Source organism: Coloeus monedula, assembly GCF_965178545.1.
Source record: "Coloeus monedula genome assembly, chromosome: 27".
NCBI lineage: Eukaryota > Metazoa > Chordata > Aves > Passeriformes > Corvidae > Coloeus > Coloeus monedula.
In genome coordinates this window covers 3,345,906-3,367,838 of record NC_138807.1, presented here as the reverse complement: position 1 = coordinate 3,367,838, position 21,933 = coordinate 3,345,906, and the positions used below count along the sequence as shown (strand labels likewise).

General features: G+C 49.1%; 1 protein-coding gene across 1 annotated transcript in view; it reads left to right on the top strand.

Moving 5' to 3' along the window:
• The window catches only part of INSR (insulin receptor), a 55,840-nt gene extending 34,994 nt beyond the window's left edge, over positions 1–20,846 (top strand). The window contains exons 7-21 of the mRNA XM_082297889.1: positions 1,048–1,174; positions 1,799–2,049; positions 2,406–2,573; positions 3,204–3,405; positions 8,037–8,305; positions 8,501–8,643; positions 9,715–9,874; positions 10,181–10,280; positions 10,526–10,593; positions 10,789–11,018; positions 11,300–11,410; positions 11,697–11,856; positions 12,686–12,815; positions 13,047–13,181; positions 14,241–20,846. Coding sequence (XP_082154015.1) covers positions 1,048–1,174; positions 1,799–2,049; positions 2,406–2,573; positions 3,204–3,405; positions 8,037–8,305; positions 8,501–8,643; positions 9,715–9,874; positions 10,181–10,280; positions 10,526–10,593; positions 10,789–11,018; positions 11,300–11,410; positions 11,697–11,856; positions 12,686–12,815; positions 13,047–13,181; positions 14,241–14,595 — 2,609 coding nt within the window. The 3' untranslated portion in view covers positions 14,596–20,846. The remainder of the gene's footprint in view (positions 1–1,047; positions 1,175–1,798; positions 2,050–2,405; positions 2,574–3,203; positions 3,406–8,036; positions 8,306–8,500; positions 8,644–9,714; positions 9,875–10,180; positions 10,281–10,525; positions 10,594–10,788; positions 11,019–11,299; positions 11,411–11,696; positions 11,857–12,685; positions 12,816–13,046; positions 13,182–14,240) is intronic.
• The last annotated feature ends 1,087 nt before the right edge of the window (positions 20,847–21,933 follow it).

The following is a 21,933-nucleotide window of genomic DNA, read 5'->3' as shown; positions in this document are numbered from 1 at the left end:
ATCAACAGATGCAGTCAGGCCAGCACAGTGGGAGAAGGGAATGCTATGGCTGTGACCTAAAAACTGGCGGGACCAGTGAAAAACACACACGGAGCCTCTGGGGCACCACAGCTCCAGCCTGGGCAGAGGGAAGGAGCACAAGGAATCAGCTGTCTATAAAAGTTCATCTCCTCCCATGAGACACTGAAAAGCTCTTCCCGCATTGGGGGTGAACCTGGATTTGGGCAGATCCATCTCTGCCTGTGGCTGTGAGCAGCTCCTGCGTTGGTGTTTGGTGTGAAAGCAGCTGGAGGAGACAGTTGCATTTCTCTTTGCCAGCTGTACCCCCACCCTGCTGAGCTGGTGTCTGTGCCACCCCCACCTCAAACCACAGCTTGCCAGGGTGTTTGGCTTTTTGTTTGCTTTTACATTTCAAGCCCAGCTTTCACATTGGCAGCATCCTGTTTACTAAAAAAAAAAAAAATAGAAAGGGAAGAAAAAAAAAAGCCCTTGTTTGTTCTGGATGTGGTGCCAGTGAAATGAATGTTCTTCCTCCCGTTGCAGCTACTGCAGGAATAGCAAATTCAGTCAGAGCCACTTGGGCTGGGGGCACAAAACATATTGTACCATGTCCCTTGAGCTCCATCCTCCTGCAAACACCCTCCCCCTTGCAGAGGGACCACACTACTCCTGGCAAGGCTGGGAATTCTTCTCCTTCGTTTTTGTGGCCTGTTGTCTTCTCTGCAAACCATAATGCTGGGTTCAGCTGTGCAGATCATCATAAACTGTGAAATATGTCGCCTTTAGATTTCCCACTTTTTAGAATTTAGTTCAGCTCTTCTACTGAGTCATTTTCATGAAGTCATAGAAAAATTTAACCTTAGGAGGGCATCGATTCCAACCCCTGATTTGGGGTAGGAATGGCTTCGAAGTAAGGTAAGGTTTTACTGGGCAACTCTTCTCAGTGCCAACATTCTCACATTTATCTTAAACTTCTAAGATAATCAAACCCAAAACCTTTCATTTTTTAGCATTAATGAAACTGTTGTCACTTCTCACTTGTTACAGGTGAAAACGAACTGCTGAAATTTTCTTCCATTAGAACTTCTCATGACAAGATCCTTCTGAAGTGGGAGCCCTACTGGCCCCCTGATTTCCGTGACCTCCTGGGGTTTATGCTGTTCTACAAAGAGGCGTAAGTGATCCCCCTCAGGTCACAGATAAATGGCCTTGTTGGGCTGCCACGAGCAGCTGCTGGCACTGAAAGGTGGATGTTAAACCTGCTGGATGTTTTTGCTGTAGGCAAAGCTGTTTAGTCTCTGATTTTGTGGCTCCTACACTAAAGTTCCCAGCGATACCCTTCTTTAAAAGTGTTCGTTAAGATCCCTGACTTGTGCACAGGCATGATTCCTCATTTAAGAACAATCCAAACTTTAGTTATTCCTGCTGTTCTAGACACATGTGCTCGAACCATGGAGTTCCTCATCTCCCCACTATCCCATGGGATGCTTTATCCCCTTTGAGGTGGGAAAGATTCTTTTAGAATTGAGGTAACCAAGCTGATTTTCATAAAGCTGCCAATAATCAATCTGGATTTAGTTGTTGGGGTCATGTGTGGCACCTGCAGGACCTGTTCTGTGATGCTGTCAGAGGCCCAGGCAGCAAAGGTCCCACAATGGCTCCCTTTCAGAGTAAATACAATGAGATAATTTTACTTTCTCTGAAGGTTAAAGGGTGATAACTTTCAGTGGTGTCTTTAGAAATGTTTTTAAGAGCCTGAATGAGGATTCTGTTAATTGGAGCCATCTCTTTCACAAAGTCCCTACCAAAACGTGACGGAGTTCGATGGCCAGGATGCCTGTGGCTCCAACAGCTGGACAGTTGTGGATGTTGACCCCCCACCACGCTCAAACGAGCCCAAAGCCCAGGCCCAGCCAGGGTGGCTTCTGAGGGGCCTGAAGCCCTGGACACAATATGCTGTGTTTGTGAAAACCCTGGTCACCTTCTCTGACGAGCGGCGGACGTACGGCGCCAAGAGCGAGATCATCTACGTGCAGACCAACGCCACGGGTCAGTGCAGCACGTTCCTGGGGTAAAAACAGGCCTAAATAATTCTGCCTGGGTGGGGGTTGTGGTAGTCCCATATCCAGGAAGCTTTCCACTGCCCTCCTTTGGTAGGAAGGAATTCCTAAACCAGTGGTGTGGTTCCAGATGGTGCCAATGGACACCTATCCAGTTTGTGTGGCCTCATGTAAGAATCACTAAGGCTGGAAGAGACCTCCAGGATCATCCAGCCCAGCCTGGAAGAGCCTGCTGGGTGCCAGGGAATGCTTGATTCCCATAGGAATGGAAATTTGCTTGTGCTGGTCCCTGCTTTGCCAGGCTCTGGCAGGGCAGTGCAGTGACCTCTGCCTCTTCCCACGCAGTTCCGTCGGTCCCGTTAGATCCGATATCCGTTTCCAACTCTTCATCCCAAATCATCCTGAAGTGGAAGCCGCCCTCGGAGCCCAACGGGAACATCACACACTACCTGGTGTACTGGCAGCAGCAGGCAGAGGACAGTGAGCTCTATGAACTCGATTACTGCCTGAAAGGTGAGTGGGTGCTTCTCCCTCCAGGCCTTTCCTTCAGTCTCTCCCAGGACTTCCTGGAGTTTCTGCCTTGGAGGTGCTCTGGGGGCCCAATTCTGCTGGATTCAGGACTGTTCTAGGAACAGCTCTGTCCCTCCCTGTTCCTGTTACATTAGGTGCCAAGGTATGTGCAAAAGGTCTAAAGCCATTTTTTGCAAAGTAATCAGACGTTTTTTCCTTTGGGGATCTCCCTTCTGCCCTTGTTCCTTTTAAACTGACTTACAAGTTTAATAGCAACAATGGAGATGGTAAGGTTAAAAATTTCAGTGCTCAGGGCCACGTTAATTTTTGAAGGCAGCTGGTGTCTGGTTTGGAATTCCTTGAGAACACAGAATTTCACTGAGGATTTCCAAAATCTCACCTGCTGCTCTGTCACCAGGACTGGGGTAAAGCAGCATCCAAGCTTCATTTCAAAAATAGCATTTTTGAATCAAAGGCTTGTCAGAAAAGAGGGAACTTCTCAGCCCTGGATGTGAAGTACGGGATCCCCAAATATGCCATGGGTCCTGTGTACACTGGTTTGGGATCTTTGTAGGAATCAAACATCTTCCGCCAAGTCAGGCATGAGTGACACTGAAATGGTTTTGTCCCCAGGATTAAAGCTGCCCTCAAGGACGTGGTCTCCTCCTTTTGAATCTGAAGACCCCCAGAAGTATAACCAGAGTGAAGCTGAGGATGTCAGTGGGGAATGTTGTTCCTGTCCTAAAACAGACTCCCAGATCCAGAAGGAGCTGGAGGAGTCTGCTTTCCGCAAGACCTTTGAGAATTATCTCCACAACGAGGTTTTTGTGCCCAGGTGAGAACATCCAACAGGACTGTCCAGGGGTCAGGAGGAGGAAAATGTAATTGAGGATTAAATAAAAATACCAGGTTGGACACAGCCACATTGCCAGGCTTCCAGGAGCCTGTCTAGTCCAGCTGGATATGGGTGTTGGAATGGGGAGAGCTGAGCACCTACCACGGATGTTCCTGCAGATTGGGAAGATCCCGCTTTCATTTCCCGTCCCTGAATTCTCTTCAGCTCAAGAATAAAGTGAGAATCCTTAACAAACAGCCTGCAGCTCGTCTGGCATCAGATGATGCCAAAAATAGCGATTTTTTTTTTCTTGTCTTGAAATTTTGTGGTCAAGCTTTTCATTGAGTTGAAAAGAAAGGAAGAGGGCAGTTTACCAGGCCACAGCCTCGTCCTTCAGCATGGTATTTGTGGCCTTCCTTCACTTAGTCTGGGAAATACCTCCAATACCATGAGGAATGTGAGTGCTGTGGGTGGTGAGTGTCCTGTTTGGAGTGGCACACACAGTGTCACATTAAGTGGTGTTGAATGTCTTCACACTTCATCTGCAGCTCGGGGAGGAAGTGCTGGGGAGCAGGGTAGAATCTGTGGTGATTTACCCTCTTCCCTGTCATGCATTTTGTGCTCTAAATTTATTCTCTGCTTGCTGCCCTCACCCAACAAACCTGAATTTTCAGCTGCTTGACAAAAGCTGGGCCACTGCACTGAGCATTTTCCCTGTTGAAAGCATCCCTGGTGTTCCCTGCCCCGGTACCTGCAGTCCTCACCTGGAAGCTTGGGCAGAACCCCTCGTTCTGCTGTTCCCTGGCTGTTGGTGCCCATCAGGATGAGTTCCAGTGTGCCAGGACATGACATATTCCAAAGCAGAGAACCAAGCCATGTGCAAAAGCCAAACTTCTCCTGATGTAGGCAGACAATTCTGACAGTCTGATCTCTTTTTATTTTTCCTTTTTTCCCCCCTCAATTTTACTGTGCAGCCAGCCCAGGATGCTTCTCAGGCCACCTTCTGGGGTATGTATTTTAGGAAGGAACCAGTCACCAGGATGGGCCACCTTGTCAGCATCCTGAGGAAGAAATCCCCACATCCCATGGCCAACTAATCCTTTAAAACAAGCCAGTGGTAAAGAGATCTCCCTGGTGCCACGTGCCCTGCTCGTCTTCCCTGGCAGGCTCCAGGCTGTCGCCACATAAATCAGATTTTTTTTCCTGTGAATACTGTGCTATCACGGGCTCACAGAGCCTGGCAGAGAGCTGGGAGTGTGGTTTACTTCAGGTGCTTTTTTTGTGGCTCCTGAGGGTTCAGTGACCTCTCCTGAGGTGCTGTGTGGCCTCTCCTGGAGAGAAGGAACTTGCCAGTCACGGGAGGAATCCCAGGGATGAGGCCAGCAGGGAGCACGAGATGCCAGGGCAGCAGAGTCACAGCAGTTTCTCCCTGATGTCTCCTTGTTTTCCATGTGCCATTTCTCCCCTCCTGCCCTGTTCCCAGCCATCTGATCCCTGGGCAGGATCCAGCCTTAGGCCAGGGCTGATCTCACCCCTCTGGAAATCACAGTTCCTTCCCCCAGTCATGTTGATTACCCACTCCAGGAGCCACTGTCACAACTCCTGGGGGTCAGTTTGCTCTGGCACTGACAAAAAAGCCAAACTAGAAGTTCAGGAATGTTCCTCTGCGCAGGCAGAGTTGGCAGGGTCTTCACACCAGGTCGCCTTTGGAGCTGAACAAAGTGACCATCAGAAGCTGATGCTTTGTTTCTTCTTTCCTGTGTTACTTGCTCTCATTTTGGAGGAGTTTGGCACAGACTGGAGCTCAGGGGTGGTTACACCCTGGACCAGGCTGCCCAGGGATGTGTGGGGTCTCCATCCCTGGAAATGGTCCAACATGGTCCTGAGCCACCTGCTGCAGCTGCCCCTGCTTTGGGCCAGGGGCTCGGGTGAGACAATCCCCAGAGGTGCTTTCCAGCCTCACCCCTCCATGATTCTGTGGAAAACAGGGAAAGATTTCAAAAAAAGTCCTGAGAGGCAGAGGGGAAGTCAGTGGCTGCTGTTCAGGGTGTCATTCCATGTATTCCCTCCATCACCACTGCAGCAAGAGCAGGAGCAGTCCCAGCTCTGTGTCTCTCTTGCTGTCTGTCACACACATTTGTGCCATTCCCAATATTCTTGGGGAGCAAGATCTGAGCAATGACTCACATTCAAAGTTACTGTTTTCCCCTGCATTTCCCAATTCAGTTAATTGCACAGACAAATCTAAAACGCTTTTGCCAGCCCAGCTGACCTGGGGTAGTTTCAGGTGTGTGGAAAAGCTTGGCTTAAGGTACCAAAGGCATTTTTGGAATCCCCCAGCACAGGCCATACTGTGTGTGCTGAAGTGTCACTTCCAGCCCCCTCACAGCCCCTGGGCATCTGTGAGAGCAGGAGGAACCTGGAGCTGAGGGTTTCACGGGGACCTCACTGGAGCTGCTGAGATGGCCCCAATGCAAATTACACTGGAACAACTCTGAGAAGAATCAGATGTTTGAAAATACAGAGAATTTGGCAAGAAAATTGCTGCAAATCCAGGATAATAAATATGGGAAAATTGGGGATTTACAGCTTTAGAAGGTTTTCTTAACTTTCTGTGATTTGAGAAGGAAGGAATTCTTGCATTTTACTCTGTGTTGCATCAGTGGTCAAATTACTGTTTACTTGTGAAAAACAAAATTCCCTTGAACACGAGGATCGGCTGAATTCACACTTGATAAACAGAGGGTGTAGCTTTGCTTTTATGCAAACCAGGTTCTGTTTGACCATAAGGAGTCCTTCCCAAGGAGGGAGGTGGCATGACCCAGAGCTGGGTCCCTGACCTCTGCCCCATCCTGAGGGGACACTGCTCACAACACCACACAGGCTGAGGGGACAGCAGCTCCAAAAGGAGTTAATTAGTAATTAAGAAAGAGAAAACTTAAAACTGGAATGTGCTTGCTGAACCTGCTGTTTGACATCGTGTTTTGTCATCAGGTGGATGAATATTCTGTAGGAAGGAATTGTTCCCTGGGAGGGTGGGCAGGCCCTGGCACAGGGTGCCCAGAGCAGCTGGGGCTGCCCCTGCATCCCTGGCAGTGCCCAAGGCCAGGCTGGACATTGGGGCTTGGAGCAGCCTGGGACAGTGGGAGGTGTCCCTGCCCATGGCAGGGGTGGCACTGGATGGGCTTTGAGGTCCCTCCAACCCAAACCATTCTGTGATGGGGACTCTGTCAATGTCTGTGTTGTGTTGTGTGCAGCCCAGTGTTAAGTTTGAGGACATCTCAAACTCTGTCTTTTGGGTGGTGGCTTTTGCTGTAGGAGGAGAAACAGCACCAGGGAAGGCAGAGGGAAGCAGGGAAGGTGGCAGAGACCTGTCAGAGCAGTCCCTGTTGGGGCTGGGGCTGGTCATGGCCTGGTGGTCAGAGGTGACAGTGGAAAGTTCAGTTCAGCAGCAAAGATTTGCTTCAACAGCTTGTTACATTTTTAGAGCCTGGAGATGCCTCAAGTGTGGGTTCAGTTCAGGTCACTCTTTGTACCCTTTAATAGCTGCACACACATGCACACACACACAAAAAGATCATCACTCCCTTAAAATACATGGTCTGGATTTCAACTGGCATTAATTCCTTTTGTGTAACTGAATACAGTTACTGATTCACCACCTTGGTTAGTTCCCGACCTGGAATTCCCCGTGGCAAATGTGTGGCAGGACATAAGAGTGTTAGATTGAGCACTTTTGGTTTGGTACTGATCCTTTTTTTTTTTTTTTTGACCAAGAAAATGAAATATTCGAATGGTTCTTAATTCTGTTGAATTTATTCTGTTTATTTGCTGACAAAACCTGACATTAAAGCTGGCTGGTGGCACTCAGGTGCAGACAGGGAACGTGACAGGGTCACACTGCAGGTGCTGGTTTTACAAGTGAAAAAATTGGATTTTCAGACTGAAATGCAGTAACTTGAGGAGCAACGTTTGGTTAACAAAACCACCCAATGAATATGTAACCAGAATCATGAGTTTTAAATGCATGCCTTGAAAAGGACTTAATAGATTTGATCTCTTGGGAAAAGGTTAAAACGCTTTGTGTATCCATCGAGGTTCAGCCTTAGGGGTGAGAGTGGCAAATGTATTCCAGAGAGCTGGGAGAGTGGCTTTATGCTTTATAAATGCAAGTTAGTGACACTTGGGATATGTGGCACATCTGAGGTCACCGAGTCGGGGCCGTGACGTGACCTCTTTTGCTCGGAGCTGCAGCGTGTGGGAGCTGAACTCCAAAGCATTGCAACCCTGCCCGAGGCATCCGTGAGGCAACCTGGTAAAGTTAGACTCAGCTGAGAGATCCAGGGGAACTTGAATTCTCAAGCAAATACTTGAGGCTTGGATTGGTTTATTTTTATTTTATCTCCCTGTATGCAGTTGTGTGGAGAGAAGTCTGGGAGATACAGAATTTTATAAAGACGCATTGCTTGGTTAAAAAAAAATCCTGAATTTCTTCGTTGCATTGCAAATGCCAGGCTTCAGTTTGAGTTTCCAGTGACACTCTGAGCTCTCCCATTTTAACTCTTCCTTTTCAGCTGGATGTGTTGACATTGACTATAACAAATAACGTGGTGACCCGTGTTGTTTAACAGGCCATCAAGAAAACGAAGAGACCTCAGCTCTGTGGCAAACTCCACCGTGGTGTTACCCACCATCCCATCCTCCCCCAATAACTCAGCAGCAGCCGAGGGTGCAGAGGAGCAGAAACCTTTTGAGAAAGTGCTGTCGAAGGAGTCGCTGGTGATCTCGGGGCTGCGGCACTTCACCGGGTACCGCATCGAGCTCCACGCCTGCAACCACGATGCTCAGGAGTCCCGCTGCAGCGTGGCAGCTTATGTCAGTGCCAGGACCATGCCAGAAGGTGATTCTCTCCCTGAGCTCTGCTGTGGCTTGGTGGCTGTTCTCAAATGCTGCTTTTCCTATGGGAGCCAGCTGCAATATGTAAGACTGGGGCTATCCATATGTCCCGGTGGGAAAGGAGGATGGATGACATATTGGCAGGTGTGAATTTTGCCCAAAGACATGAAACTAAGCCTAATCTTGAACTTGGTTCTAGCTAAGGCTGATGACATCGTTGGCCCAGTTTCCCATGAGCTGGTGGAAAAGAACACAGTGCATTTGAAGTGGCAGGAGCCAAAGGAGCCCAACGGCCTCATCGTGCTCTACGAGGTGAACTACGGGCGGCTCGGGGAGACAGAGGTGAGAGGTTCTGCTTTCACTGCACCTTTGGAGAAGTGGCTCCCCCTGGGAGCCCAGGGCTCTTTAGGATTTCCCTAGTCCGGTTTCCTGGTGTGGGAACTGATGGGATACAAAATTTCACTGGTGAATTTATGTCCTCTGGAAGCCTGGGGTGACGTCAGGAAATAATCTGCCTCTGTGGCGCCTGTTTGCCCAGCAAGTTTAGCTGATTTGCCAACTTTCTGCATGGAGCTTTTTTAGAAATGTTATTTCACAGAAGGACAGAAACCCCACATTGCTGTGTCTCAGATGAAAAGCCTTAAGTTGTGCCAGGGAGGTCCAGATTAGATACCAGAAAAAGTTCCCTGCAGGAGAGCTCAGGCATTGGAATAAGTCGCCCAGTGAGGTGGTGGAGTCACCATCTCTGGAAGTGTTCAAGAGGTGTCTGAATGTGGCACTTGGGGACATGTTTTAGGGCTGATTATGGTGGTGCTGGGTTGATGGTGGGACTTGATGACCTTGAAGGTCTCTTCCAACCTTGACGTTTCTGTCATTCTGTGAAATTTAAGTTGCTCAGAGGAATTAGGATGGCATTGAGCAGCCCATGAGCTCTTGGGGACAGAGCTGGTGTCAGTGTGACAGGGGCAGGGCTGGTGTCAGTGCCATGGGTACAGAGCTGGTGTCAGTGTGACAGGGGCAGGGCTGGTGTCAGTGCCACGGAAACAGGGGCACTCACCAGTGCAGGGCCAGTGTCAGGGCTGAGGACCAGGGCAGCACATGTCACTTGCTCTCTGTAACCTGACCTAGTGCCCTGCAAAACACAAACCCAGCACAAACCACTAACCTGGAGCAGACTGAGAGCCTTTGGGTGTGTGTTTGCCAGCTGGGGAGGTGCTGCAGGAGCCCCAGGGAGCCGTCAGGGAGCTCTGGGTGCTGCAGGAGCCCCAGGGAAGAACTCTCAGGGAGCTCTGGGTCTACATGAGTCCCAGGGAGGAACACTCAGGGAGCTCTGGGTGCTGCAGGAGCCTCAAGGAACTCTCAGGGAGCTCTGGGTGCTGCAGGATGACCCTGCCACAGCCCCTGTCCCCACAGGAAGCCCATTTCTGCGTGTCCCGCAAGCACTTTGCCAGCGAGAGCGGCTGCAAGCTCCGGGGACTCCAGCCTGGGAACTACAGCGTGCGGATCCGGGCCACCTCCCTGGCTGGAAATGGCTCCTGGACAGAACCCACCTATTTTTATGTGGCTGATTATTGTGAGTTCATTTTATTTTCGACATTTAATCCCTGAAAGAAGCGTGGGTTATTTCTGGAGGATGGGGTGTAGCAAGCAGTGCACAGAGAACCACAGGGAGTCATTAAATATTTACCAAATACATCTGTTGTCAAGAACCTGAAATTACTTGGAAACACACGGCTTTTCTTTATTAGTCCTCATTCTGACCAGCCCCACATTTTGTATCTGAAATAGCCTCTAGTTTTGTATTTGTTCCAATTTATTGAGAGAAAAAAATTGTATTTTGTTCCTGTATAATACCTCCAACTCTCTCTTTCTCTCCTAGTGAATGCTCAGCCAAATATTGCTGTTATCATTGTTCCAATTATTTTTGCCATAATAATTGCTGGAATTATTGGAGCTGCTTATGTGCTTGTGAAAAAGAGGTGAGTGCAATTTTATCTTGTTTTCACCAGAAACACCAAAACTTACATCCATACAAAAGTTTTGTTGCTTTGTTGGGAGTCAGTTTTTGTTTAGTTTCTGATTTCCATAGTGATTGCAGCATTAAGTTTGTGGAAACAGTTTGTGCCTTATGGGGACAGTTTATTTGCTGCATGCTTCGGGGATTAATCAAACCCTCATCGGTGTCAAAAGCTGCAAAGTGCTGAGGAATTCGTGTCTCTTCCAGACAAACCGAAGGACCAACAGGACCCCTGTATGCATCCTCCAACCCTGAGTACATCAGTGCCAGTGATGGTGAGAGCAACCAGGGCTTATTTCTTGTGTAATCACTCAGTCAGTGCAGCTGGATGGGGTTGGAATTGTCTTTGTGGAGTTTTTTTGTAGAATCTATCCCCAGGGTGCCCTGCGGCAGCACTGACCGAGGCTGCTGCAGGAGCATCTTTCAAAAGACGCTTGCTCAGCTCAGAGCTGTTCCCCTCTGCCCAACAGTTTATGTCCCTGACGAATGGGAGGTGCCACGGGACAAGATCACCCTCCTGAGAGAGCTGGGCCAGGGCTCCTTTGGGATGGTGTACGAGGGCATTGCCAAGGACATCGTGAAGGGAGAGCCCGAGACGCGCGTGGCCGTGAAGACGGTGAACGAGTCCGCCAGCCTGCGCGAGCGCATCGAGTTCCTCAACGAGGCCTCTGTGATGAAAGGCTTCAGCTGCCATCATGTGGTAAGTGCTGGGTGCCTCAGCACACAGCTCAGCTCTTCAGTGCCTTCAGAGCCCGACCCTCAGCTCGCCAAAGCAGCAGAGGCTGGGATCCATCAGAGCTGGGATCTTTCCCTGCTGGATTCCACAGAACCCGTTCTGCCCAAGTCGTTTCACTCCTGCTGTTTCTAAACCTCTCAGCCTGACAAGGCCCTGTGGGGCTGTTCTCAGCTGTTTCAGGGGGTGTTGGCTTTGCCCAGTCTGTTTGGACACAGCCTGGAGGGAATTTCTCACTCATTTTCCAGGTTCGCCTCCTCGGAGTGGTCTCCAAGGGACAACCTACTCTGGTGGTCATGGAGCTGATGGCACATGGGGATCTGAAAAGTTACCTCCGCTCTTTGAGACCTGAGGCTGAGGTAAAGACAGGAGAGAGGGAGTCTGTTGTGGAACAGAGTGACTTGATTTGGGGTTTAATACTTCTTTATTTAATGGCTTTAAGATGAAAGAGGGTAAATTTGATTTGCTATTGGAAAGAAATTCTTGGCTATGAGTGTGAGGAGGGCCTGGCACAGGTTTCCCAGAGAAGCTGGAAGTGTCCAAGTTGGAAGGTGTCCCTGCCCATGGCAGGGGGTTAGAAGTGGATGATCTTTAAGGTCACTTCTAACCCAAACCATTCAGTGACCCTGTGGTTTTTCATTGCAGAATAACCCCGGCCGGCCGCCCCCGACGCTGAGGGAGATGATCCAGATGGCCGCGGAGATCGCCGATGGCATGGCCTACCTGAACGCCAAGAAGTTCGTGCACAGGGACCTGGCGGCTCGGAACTGCATGGTGGCAGAGGACTTCACTGTGAAAATCGGGGGTAGGTACTGCTGGATCAGAAAATGATCCCTAAGGGCCCTTCCAACCCAGGCCATTCTGTGAGCAGAGATGGTTCTGTGCATCGTGTTCGTTGTAAAGGCAAACTGATGAAGCCAACGTGTCAAACACAGGTGATTCTCACTGTCTGCCTTGGGGAAATTACAGCACTTCCCTCTGTTTCTTCCCTGTGACAGAATTGTGGGGATGTCAGTATGAGCAACATCTCCTGTAGAACCCCAGAGCAGCTTTTCTCACCTTCTCTACTTCCAAACCTCTGTCCTAAAACTTTGTTGCTCTTCCAGCCTAAGCTACCTGGGTTTGTCTCACTGGTCTTTGCTTCCATGAGAATTAACGACAAAGAAGGTGTTGGGTACAAAAAACCCAGTGCTGATAATCCTGTCATTGGGTCAGGTGGCTTTTAAAAGTAATTTAATCCAGTTTTTAACCCAAACTCTTTTAGAAATAAGTAAATACAACATTTAAAAATAACCTGAAACCCCACAGTATGGTGATTTTTTAGAGCTCTCTGGAGTTAAAGCCAGGGTAGTGGGATTTCAGGCAAAGGGAGCTCTGTTTTATTTACAGAGGATGAATAAAATAATGTTTAGAATAGAAGCTGCCACCAAAAGATTTAACTTTGGAATCTCTGTTGTGGCTCTGTAGAAAAAATGCAGGAAAAGGGAAATGTTTTGAACGTTAATCACGAGGTGACAGATGAGTGCAGGCTGGGCTTTGGCAGTGAGGGAAAGGCAACATCCATCTGGAGATGTTGCACAGGAAAAGCAGGGTGGAGGGAGAGGCATTTAACACATCCCAATTGCTTCTTGCAGACTTTGGGATGACCAGGGACATCTACGAGACGGATTATTACCGCAAGGGAGGCAAAGGGCTGCTGCCCGTGCGCTGGATGGCCCCGGAGTCACTGAAGGATGGGGTGTTCACCACATACTCTGACGTGTGGTAAGTTGTTCTCTGCAATCCCAGATGGATCCCAGCTCAGGAGCTCCTTGTTTTAGCACACACAGTTTAAACTGACTTGTTCAGAGCACAGACAAAACAAAGCCGTTGTTTTGAAACACTTCCATAAAAATATAGTGGTGTTCTTTTGAAGTGTGTGTTTTCCAAAATAACTCTGTCACTGGGAGGGCCCAGGATGTTTTGTTCTCACCAGGAGTCTTCTCTCTCCCTTAGGTCATTTGGTGTTGTCCTTTGGGAAATAAGCAGCTTGGCAGAGCAGCCGTACCAGGGACTCTCCAACGAACAGGTGCTAAAGTTTGTCATGGATGGAGGATACCTGGATCAGCCGGACAACTGCCCGGAGAGGCTGTAAGTGGGGAAGCAGGGACAATCAGCCGAGCTGCACTCTTTGCCTGAAGTGTGGCCAACAAAGATGGCCTGGCCTGTGGCACCTCTTAACCCCTCCTCGGCTGGGGAGGAGCAAAACAGACTTTAGTGAGGCACCTTCCATAGAAATTCCACCAAAGCATCCTTAGTGATACAGGGAAGGGGCTGCCCAGGGAGGTTTGGAGTTCCCATCCCTGGAGGTGTCCAAGGAATGACTGGACATGCACTCAGTGCTCTGGGCTGGGTGACAAGGTGGGGATTGGTCAAAGGTTGGACTCAATGATATTGGGAGGTCTTTTACAACCTCAGTGATCCTGGGATTCTGTGTGAGGAGTCACCCTGGAGGAGCTGTGAGGGAAAGCAGCTCTGGCTGCAAAAGGGAGCACAGATGGTAACTCTCTGGTTCTGGTAGCCTCTTCCCCCAGCTGCTTCTGGCCAAAACAGCACTTCCAGAGTCATAAAAGAAACATGTTTTGTGAGTATCCCTATGAAAAAAGCCTGCTGTGCTGGACATTTGTCTGATGGCCAGTTACAAACTCCAGTTTGAAACTCTATTTGTATTTGTAAGTTCTTTCTCCATGGTGTCTGATAACATGTGACCTCTTGCTGCAGCCTTCCTTTTGGGTGGGATGTTTACAGGACCTCTGTCCTCTGCCCAGCCTCCAATTTTCCTTGAAGTTTTGGGAGCTTTGTTATCTTTCAGGCTGAGTTAAAATTAAAAGGGAATTAATTAAAACATGATGACCTGGCTGTAAGTGCATGTGCACACACACACACAAAGGGTCTGTGAACCACAGCCCTGTTTCTTTCGGGAGCCAAGTTAAGAACAATTGAAGGAATTGGAAGGAATTTTTCATCTAGACAGAAATAGAGAAAAAGGAGTGTCAGGATCTACAGGCAAATGTGGGGGCTGGAAAGAGAACAACCAACCTGGGGTGTCAGAGGCATAGTGTGGGTGGGGGGGCTCTGCCATGGGTACCAGCCTTGGTCTGCATGTGGAATTGTTCCTCCTGCCCCTGACTCCGCTCTGTCCTGCTGCAGGCACAGCCTGATGCAGATGTGCTGGCAGTACAACCCGAAGATGCGCCCCACCTTCATCGAGATCATCGAGATGCTGAAGGAGGACTTGCACCCCAGCTTCCAAGAGGTCTCCTTCTTCTACAGCGAGGAGAACAAACCTCTGGAGACGGAGGAGTACGAGATGGACTTCGAGAACATGGAGAGCATTCCCCTCGACCCCTCCTCGTACTCCCAGAGGGACAAAGCGCTGGGGAGGGACAATGGACCCTCCATGGCCCTCAAGGGGAACTATGAGGAGCACATCCCTTACACTCACATGAACGGTGGCAAGAAAAACGGGCGGATTCTCTCCATGCCCAGGTCAAGTCCTTCCTAACACTTCCTGTTTGGCCCAAGGGTTGTGTCTGCTTTTTTCCCCCCTCCACAAATCTCAGGACTCTTGTTATTGCTGCCACAGTGTATGACACACATCTACAAACTCTTCAGATTTTTAATCATCTTACGATTAATTTTTTTTTTTGCCAAGTTGACTGGTTGTCAGTGGACTTATCTGTGAACATAAATGGAAGAGGTTTCCATGGCTGCTGTCCCTTCTGTAACCATGGTTTCACAACAGGAAGCGACCGTGTGAGTTCAACTGAAGGAGAAGCATTCACGTTTGCCAACAGAAGACGTGAAGTTCTCTGGTGCCTGAGCTACAGCCCAGCAGTGTGGAACAAGAGCATTTCCAGTAGAATTCCAGGCTTTCAGGCAGGCTCTCCACTACAGCTGAAGGATTCACCACATCAGTCGGACGCGCCAGATCCTCAGATTGACCAATAGCTGCTGCTTTCATACTTTGTTTTCAAGGGGTGAAACCCCCGGGTGCGTGCGTGGGTGTGTGTGTGTGCGTGTGTGCAGTATCAACGTGTGGGGTGTAACCTACAGCTAAAGAGACACTTCTGGTTTTGTACACAACTTACAGCGCTTTCAGGCACATGGTGGGATTCTCGGGGTGTCCTGCACAGGGCCAGGAGTTAGACTCGATGATCCTGGTGGGTCCCTTCCAACTCAGCATATTCTATGGTTCTCTGTTCTCACAGGAGCTTTCTTCTTCTTCTTGGAAGTGTGTACTTCTCTTTTTTCCCTGTTTCCCTGGAGAGACTGAATCCTAAACGGATTATTTTTATACTGAGGACTCTTGGGAGCAGGTTTTCTCTCATTAACAAATGAGGAGAACGTGCTGGGAGCTAAATGAGCAGAACTCTGAGATTTGTGGGTACTTTTAAGACCAAACGAAATAGGAGTCCCCTGACGTGAGACACGGAGTTTTCTGTCCTTACAGCATTGAGTATATATATTGTTTGTTGTAACATATTTAAAGATGTCTTTAGTTTCAATTTTAACTTCATATAAATTATTGACTGTTTATGATCCTTTTGGGGTGGGGAGAGTTTTGGGGGATTGTTTGGTCTTAAAGTGGTCCAAAGATTTCAGAATGAACTAATTTTAGCCTTGCAGGAGTGATGAAGCACATGTTCAGTTCATACTTGACAAGGCTCTGTAATAGTTTCATGATTTATACAACACAGTCAGCTGGCTCCAGTTGAAGCCCTGTCTTGGGTGTTGGGAGCTGAAGGACACAGAACATCCTGGCCTCGAGTCCTGCTCCTTCTCTGCCCCCGTGTCCCTCGCTTTGCCTTCCGCGCCGCAGACGCAGCCAGCGGGAGAGGATGAGCACAAACTGGAGCTGAGAAAGGGACACTGGAGGGGGGAGCACAAAGCTCTGGGCTCTGCACGCCAGAGGTGACTGTGGCTCGCTGCCTGTCTGCTGCTCCCAGGCATCCAGCCTTGTGTTCCCTGAGATTCCTGCTGCAGAACTTCCGGGACGCGGCTCGTCGGGATGTCAGAGCTCGCTGTCAGGACTGTGCTTTGTTGTGCTGCTGTTTGCAAAGACAGAGCTGATGGGCACCTGATGTTGGAGAATAATGGTGAAACTCAGCTGGGGCTGGTGGTGCGGAGGGAGCGAGCTGGCGGGAGCAGCGCGGGAGCAGGGAAGGAAGATGATGGATGTCGCAGGCCCGTGTCATGCAGGAGGTGCTTGAACAGCAGGGAGAGATGCTCAGTCCTTCGCTTCTCCTCCTGGAGAAGTCCAAGATGTGTTTGGTGCTCTCTGCCAGGAGAAAGCGAGGTGCCCTGGCTCGGGGGAATGCTGAGCTGGTCTGTGACTCCAGCCCGGGCAGTGCTGCTGTGAGCGAAGCAGAGGGGCTGGAGTCTGTAGGGAAGAGCTCTCCGAGCCCACACCCAGGGGTGCAGCTGGTTCTGGTAACCTCTGCCCCCAGCTGCTTCTGGCCAAAACAGCCCTGCCAGAGTCATAAAAAGGGGGACGACGGACTCTGGGCAGCGCCGGGAGCTGTCGGGCCCTTTGCTAATGGAGGCTGCTCGGTTCGGCCCAGGTGGAGGGTACAGGTCGCTCCACAAATTTGGGTGGAAAACACAGTCCAGACGTGGGTAAGACCCTTTGGATTTCAAAAGGCCTCGTTTACATTTCTTCTGCTTTACAAAGTCGTAACTGTTTAGCAGCTCTATACTACACTGCAGGAAAGAAGACATATTCTCACACTTTTCTAAGGAAGAGAAGTTTTTCTTATTAGAATTTTTTTATTTATTTTAATATATAAAACACTGTAAAAAAAAAGCAACAAACAATTTGTTTTCTTAAACACACAGAACATGTAAATTTGTATCTGCAAAATCTTGGCAGGTGGATGTGGTGGGATTATTTTTGCCCTGTTCTGGTGCAGTCTACCTCAGTGTTTCTTAAGGATATTTTTTAATACTACGCACCTCTAAACCTGTTGAAATATTCTGGTCTGGACCTATTGTGGATCAGGGAAAATCAGTATCAGCTGATTCCAATACCAGGGACCATTCATGAAGGGAATGGGAAGGAGAATGGCTCGTCACTGTTGATCCCTAATCTGAACAGTAGTGGCCAATGAACCCATTTACAAATTTGAATCTAATCTCATCCCTTAGTTCTGTTGTGATTAAAAAAAAAAAAAAAAAGAGAACAAAAGAGCCATTTAAATGTTTGGACTTCAGTGAACTCACAACCTAAAAGGAGCAGGCTGCTTCCTCCTGGAGCAGCATGTGCCAGCATGGAGCAGGGACTGGGACCAGCCCTTGCTGTTGGGGTTGCATTGGGGTGGCTTGGTCACTGCTCTTCTCACTGTGCAGAAGTGACCCCAGATCCTGCCAGTGACCTCCTGAAACAAACCTTTCCCAGCATGCCCTTGCTTGGCTAACATTTCCAACGGCAGCGATCATAACTGTGGGAATAGAAGATCTTTTAGCTGAAAGAACATTGGAACCTTGTATTGGGTCTGGCTTTTCCATGCAGTTGATACTGGTTGGCCCTGTGAGTACACATGGTTTGCAACACTTGGATGGCCGAGCCAGGGAGTGCGTGCTGCTCCGTGGACAGGCAGTCCCTTCCCGTGGCTCATCGTGTCACCTTCACTCTGCACCGAACGGAGCAGTTGTTTGTACCCAGCACTGTGTGTAAGGTTACTCATCCTTCCTACCTTGTGCCCAGGGGGAGGGAAGGCGTGTGGTACCAGTGGTGAGGGTATCGGATTTCTCCTCTGTAAAACAAATAACACTAGTGGTTGCTGCTCGTGGCTGTTACAGATCACACTCAGCTGTAGAATTAGGGAGAATAAATGAACATCACCCGCAAAGCCCAGCTCTCACTGCTGGAAAATCCTTCCTTGGCTCACAGCCGACACTTCAGTCTCTGCTGCTGGAAGATCCTCGCCCCAGGGATGCCCGAATGCCTCACTCAGATCTTGCTGATTCCTGCTCAGAGAATTCCTGCAAGTGGAGACTCACGTGCTATTGAAACCTCTGCTGCCAGGGGCCCCAGCCCGGGCAGGGGTGCTGTGCTGAGCCTTCCTCGGGGGAGCTGCTGCTCTTTGCCCCAGCTTGATCCTTATGGGGCAGAATTCCCCAGCTGCAGTGGAAGCACAACACTCGCTGGTGCTGCTGCTGCTGCTTTAGGAGGAACCAAATGCTGGTGCAGGAGAGCGGGTGGGATGGCTGGAGGAGGACACCCAGCAGTGGGAAGCTCTTTCCTTGCATTAGTATTTGTTGGAGGGTTGGCTCCTGCCCTTTGTGGGCAGAGAACGCCCTGCTTGCAGCACAGGGCAGCAGGACAGACCCCTCAGCCTGTCCAACAGCAGCTGGAGCCTCCTGGGCGCAGTCGGGCACCACCAGATAGCCTGAAATTCACTCTGGTGAATCAGGAGGAGCAAGAAGCTGAGCTCTGCTGAGCTTTCACTGAGAAAATGTCTGAGGTGGAGGCTGGAGAGGTTTCTCAGAAAGGTTTCCACATTAAACTCAGTTGCCACTTCCCGAACGGCTCTTGCCAATCTGGAACTTCTCTCGTGGGCCAGCGCAGCGCTGCAGAGCTTGGCTGCTGGGTTAGGAACGTGTCTGTCTTGGCTGCTTGTAAATACTCTATTGTGTTGTAAAATAGAAGAGCTCAGACATAAACTCTGTGCCAGCACTGGGTTGGGAAAGGTGATGGGAACTAGACCACGCTGCAGCGATGATGGTAAAGCAGCTGTGTGGGTATGAAGAAGCTGCTTTTAGGTTGCTAAAGGGTACTCTTAATTTATGGGTAGTTTATCTCTTTCCTCCTAAATTTGTATTATAGCGATGGGACACTTTGCTTAATTTTAGTCTGTTGCCTATAGTGTTGGTATCTCTTTGGAAAAAAAAATCTCGAAGTTGCTTCTTGTGTTACTGAGCTGACTGTGCTGAAGGCAAATAGGAAATGACAGGAGCAAGAAGGGTGCTGAGCCTCTGCTTTAGAGGAGGGAGGGAGGCAGTCGAGTTCCCTCTCAATGCCACTGTGACACGAAAACGGACCCTGAGGTGTCCTGGGCCCTTCCTGCTACCGAGACTGGAACCTTGTTTTACAAGCCAGAACGTAAAATGTCTTTGTGCCATAAAACCTTACTGTCAAGGCTGTGCCAGGTGCTCCCGTGATCCGTGTGGGGTCGGCTCAGAGCCTGGAGGGAGCACGGAACTGCAGATGAACCCTGTGATCCTCTCGGAGCCGGGGACTCGCAGGAACCCCGGCCCTGCCCAAAGAGCCGCCGCCCCTCGGAGTGTCCTGTGGTCCAGGGAAAGGAACTGCTAAATGGGTTGGAATCAAGAAATAGTTACTTCGTGAAATTCAACATAAGATTTAGTTTGGTATTTGTATGAACTTAATGGAATTTGGCCTTTTTATTACCTTCTGCTTGGCTCTGTGTTCCCTCTGCTTGGATTCTGTCCATGAGTGTCAGTGTAAAGCCTTGACGTGTTCAGCCTTGTTAGGAGCATCACAAGAGTGAAGCCAATCATCCAGCTGACTTTTGGAGGAACCTGACTGTTGAAAAGCAACTCTAAAATTACCATTTTTAGCAAATCTGCTGTCATTAAATGTGTATTTCTTTTTAAAATGAATTTGCTTGTCCTTCTCAGAAGGAAGCACTTATTCTTGCAGTTTGGGCAAATTCACTGCAGCACAATGCAAGCTGTAAGGGGACAGGTAGAGAAATGACTTTTTAAATATTGTATAATAAAGTTAGTATTAACTCCTATGGTGTTGTTATTTTTTTGCCAACAGATTTGCAATCAGACAGAAATTCTGTTCCTGGTAGTGGTTTTGTTCCCACTCGAGTGTTCCAACTGGTGGAGTTAAATAATTCCCTTTCTCAGCCCAGAAGGGTTCCTTGGGAACAGGGTCCGGTGGCTGGGAGGACCTGGAATAGTCCTGGCAGCTAAAGAGGAGCCATCAGTAGAGGTTAAATGTGGGCTCTTGCTTAGCTGAGCCCCAGCCCCTGGTCAGTCCCAGCAGCACCAGTAAATCTTGAGCTGAGGACTCTTTACCTGAGAGCTCCGAGCTGGACTCGACACCAAAGCTTTGTAAATCCCGACTCTCCCAGCAGCATTCCAACGCTTCCACCATCCCCGCTTCCAGGTCTTTTCCCATAACTGAGTCCCATGAAAACTGATGGAGAATTTTAGAAAGGCCACTTCTAAATCTGCAAAAGTAGAGTGTTATTTACGTAGGAAAAGTGTCACCTTTTGCTTTAGTTTGGGGAAGGATTTTATTCTTGGGAGTATCAAAACTGGTTTGTATTTGAGGACCCTCATGGATGGGGGAACTGGACATCAGCTTCATCCAACACAGCCCAAAACAAACCCTCTGCTTCACTTAAATAAACCACAGACAGTTTCAGTTACATGTTAGGTGATGTTCTGTGAAGTCCTGTTTTTTTTTTTTCCCCAGTTCATTCTTGCTGCTCCCACCTTTCCCTCTGCATATCTAAGGCTCCAGAATACAAGTAGTACTGCAGATACCTCTTGTTTGAAATAAAGGATCAAATGTGCCATGATTTTTTTAAAAAAAGGAAGAAAGAAAAGAACCTTCCCCCTTGATTTATTTTTTCAGTGTTTTCCTATCTACGAGCCAAGCAGTGACATGTACAGAAAATCTTTGAATAGTAAAAAAAAACCTTGCTGTGTGTCAGAATATTGAACAATTAACTGTTTATATTAAAATTCTGAATAAATTATCCAAGAATAACTGTTCATTTTGTGTCTGCTGTCTGTGCAGCACTGAAGGCTGCTTTGCCATGGAGAAAGTACTAAATTCGTACTTTGGAATAAGTTGCAAAATAAATGGTGTTAAGGAAAAAACCAAAACCCACAGCTCAACCAACTCAAGGCTTGTGGTGTGAAGCCAGTGGAACTCCTCTGCCTGATGGCTCTGGTGGGCCTGTCCTCACCTCGGGGTCTTGGGTGATGCCTCTGATGCCGTCAGGTGAACTTGGGTACCAGGATTCCTTCTGGAGCATCGAGAGCTCTGTGATGTAATTCTGTTATTTCCCGGGCATGGCCCAGGTGTTCTCTCCTTGGAAGGGACAAACTCCTCACTGGTGGTTTTAAAGTATCAAAGGCAGAGGATCAGCCCTGTCCTGTGGTGGAGCTGCTGTAACCGGGTGTGCACCAGGAACCTCCTGTCCCTCCTCCTGTCCTGTCCAGGCCCTTCTGGATTGGGTTTCTAACTCAAACCTGGTTTTGTTTCACCAGAGCCAAGATTTCCCTCCTGATCGGCTGCACCGGTGAGGTGAGGGCTGCCCCCTCCTGTCAGGGACTTGTGCAGAGCCACAAGCTCCCCCCTGAGCCTCCTTTGCTCCAGGCTGAGCCCCTTTCCCAGCTCCCTCACAGGACTGATTCTTCAGGCCCTCCCCCAGCTCTGTTCCCTTCTCTGGACACCCTCCTGCCCCTCAATGTCTTTCTTGCAGTGAGAGGCCCAGAACCGGATACAGCACTCAAGGCCTCCCCAGTGCCATGTTTTTTCTAAGCCTGTCCAGAATGCTCTCACTGTGAGAATGATCATAAACAAACTGGTATTTTAAGATGTTTCGGAGTTGCTTCTTCTGGCACAGGCCTGTTCTCTGGGGATGCTAAAATGCAAAAATAAGCAAAGCCACAAAATGAACTTGCTGTCCCAGGAGGTTTGCTTCCCACTGGGCTCTCTGGGATGCTGTGGGGAGGCTGCTGAGACTTGGACAGCCCTTGTGCCATTATCCCTCATCACTTCCAGGCTGCTTTGGCACCCCCCAAGCCGTGTCAGACACGTGGCAGGAGGAAAACAGCTCATCTTGTTTGAGCC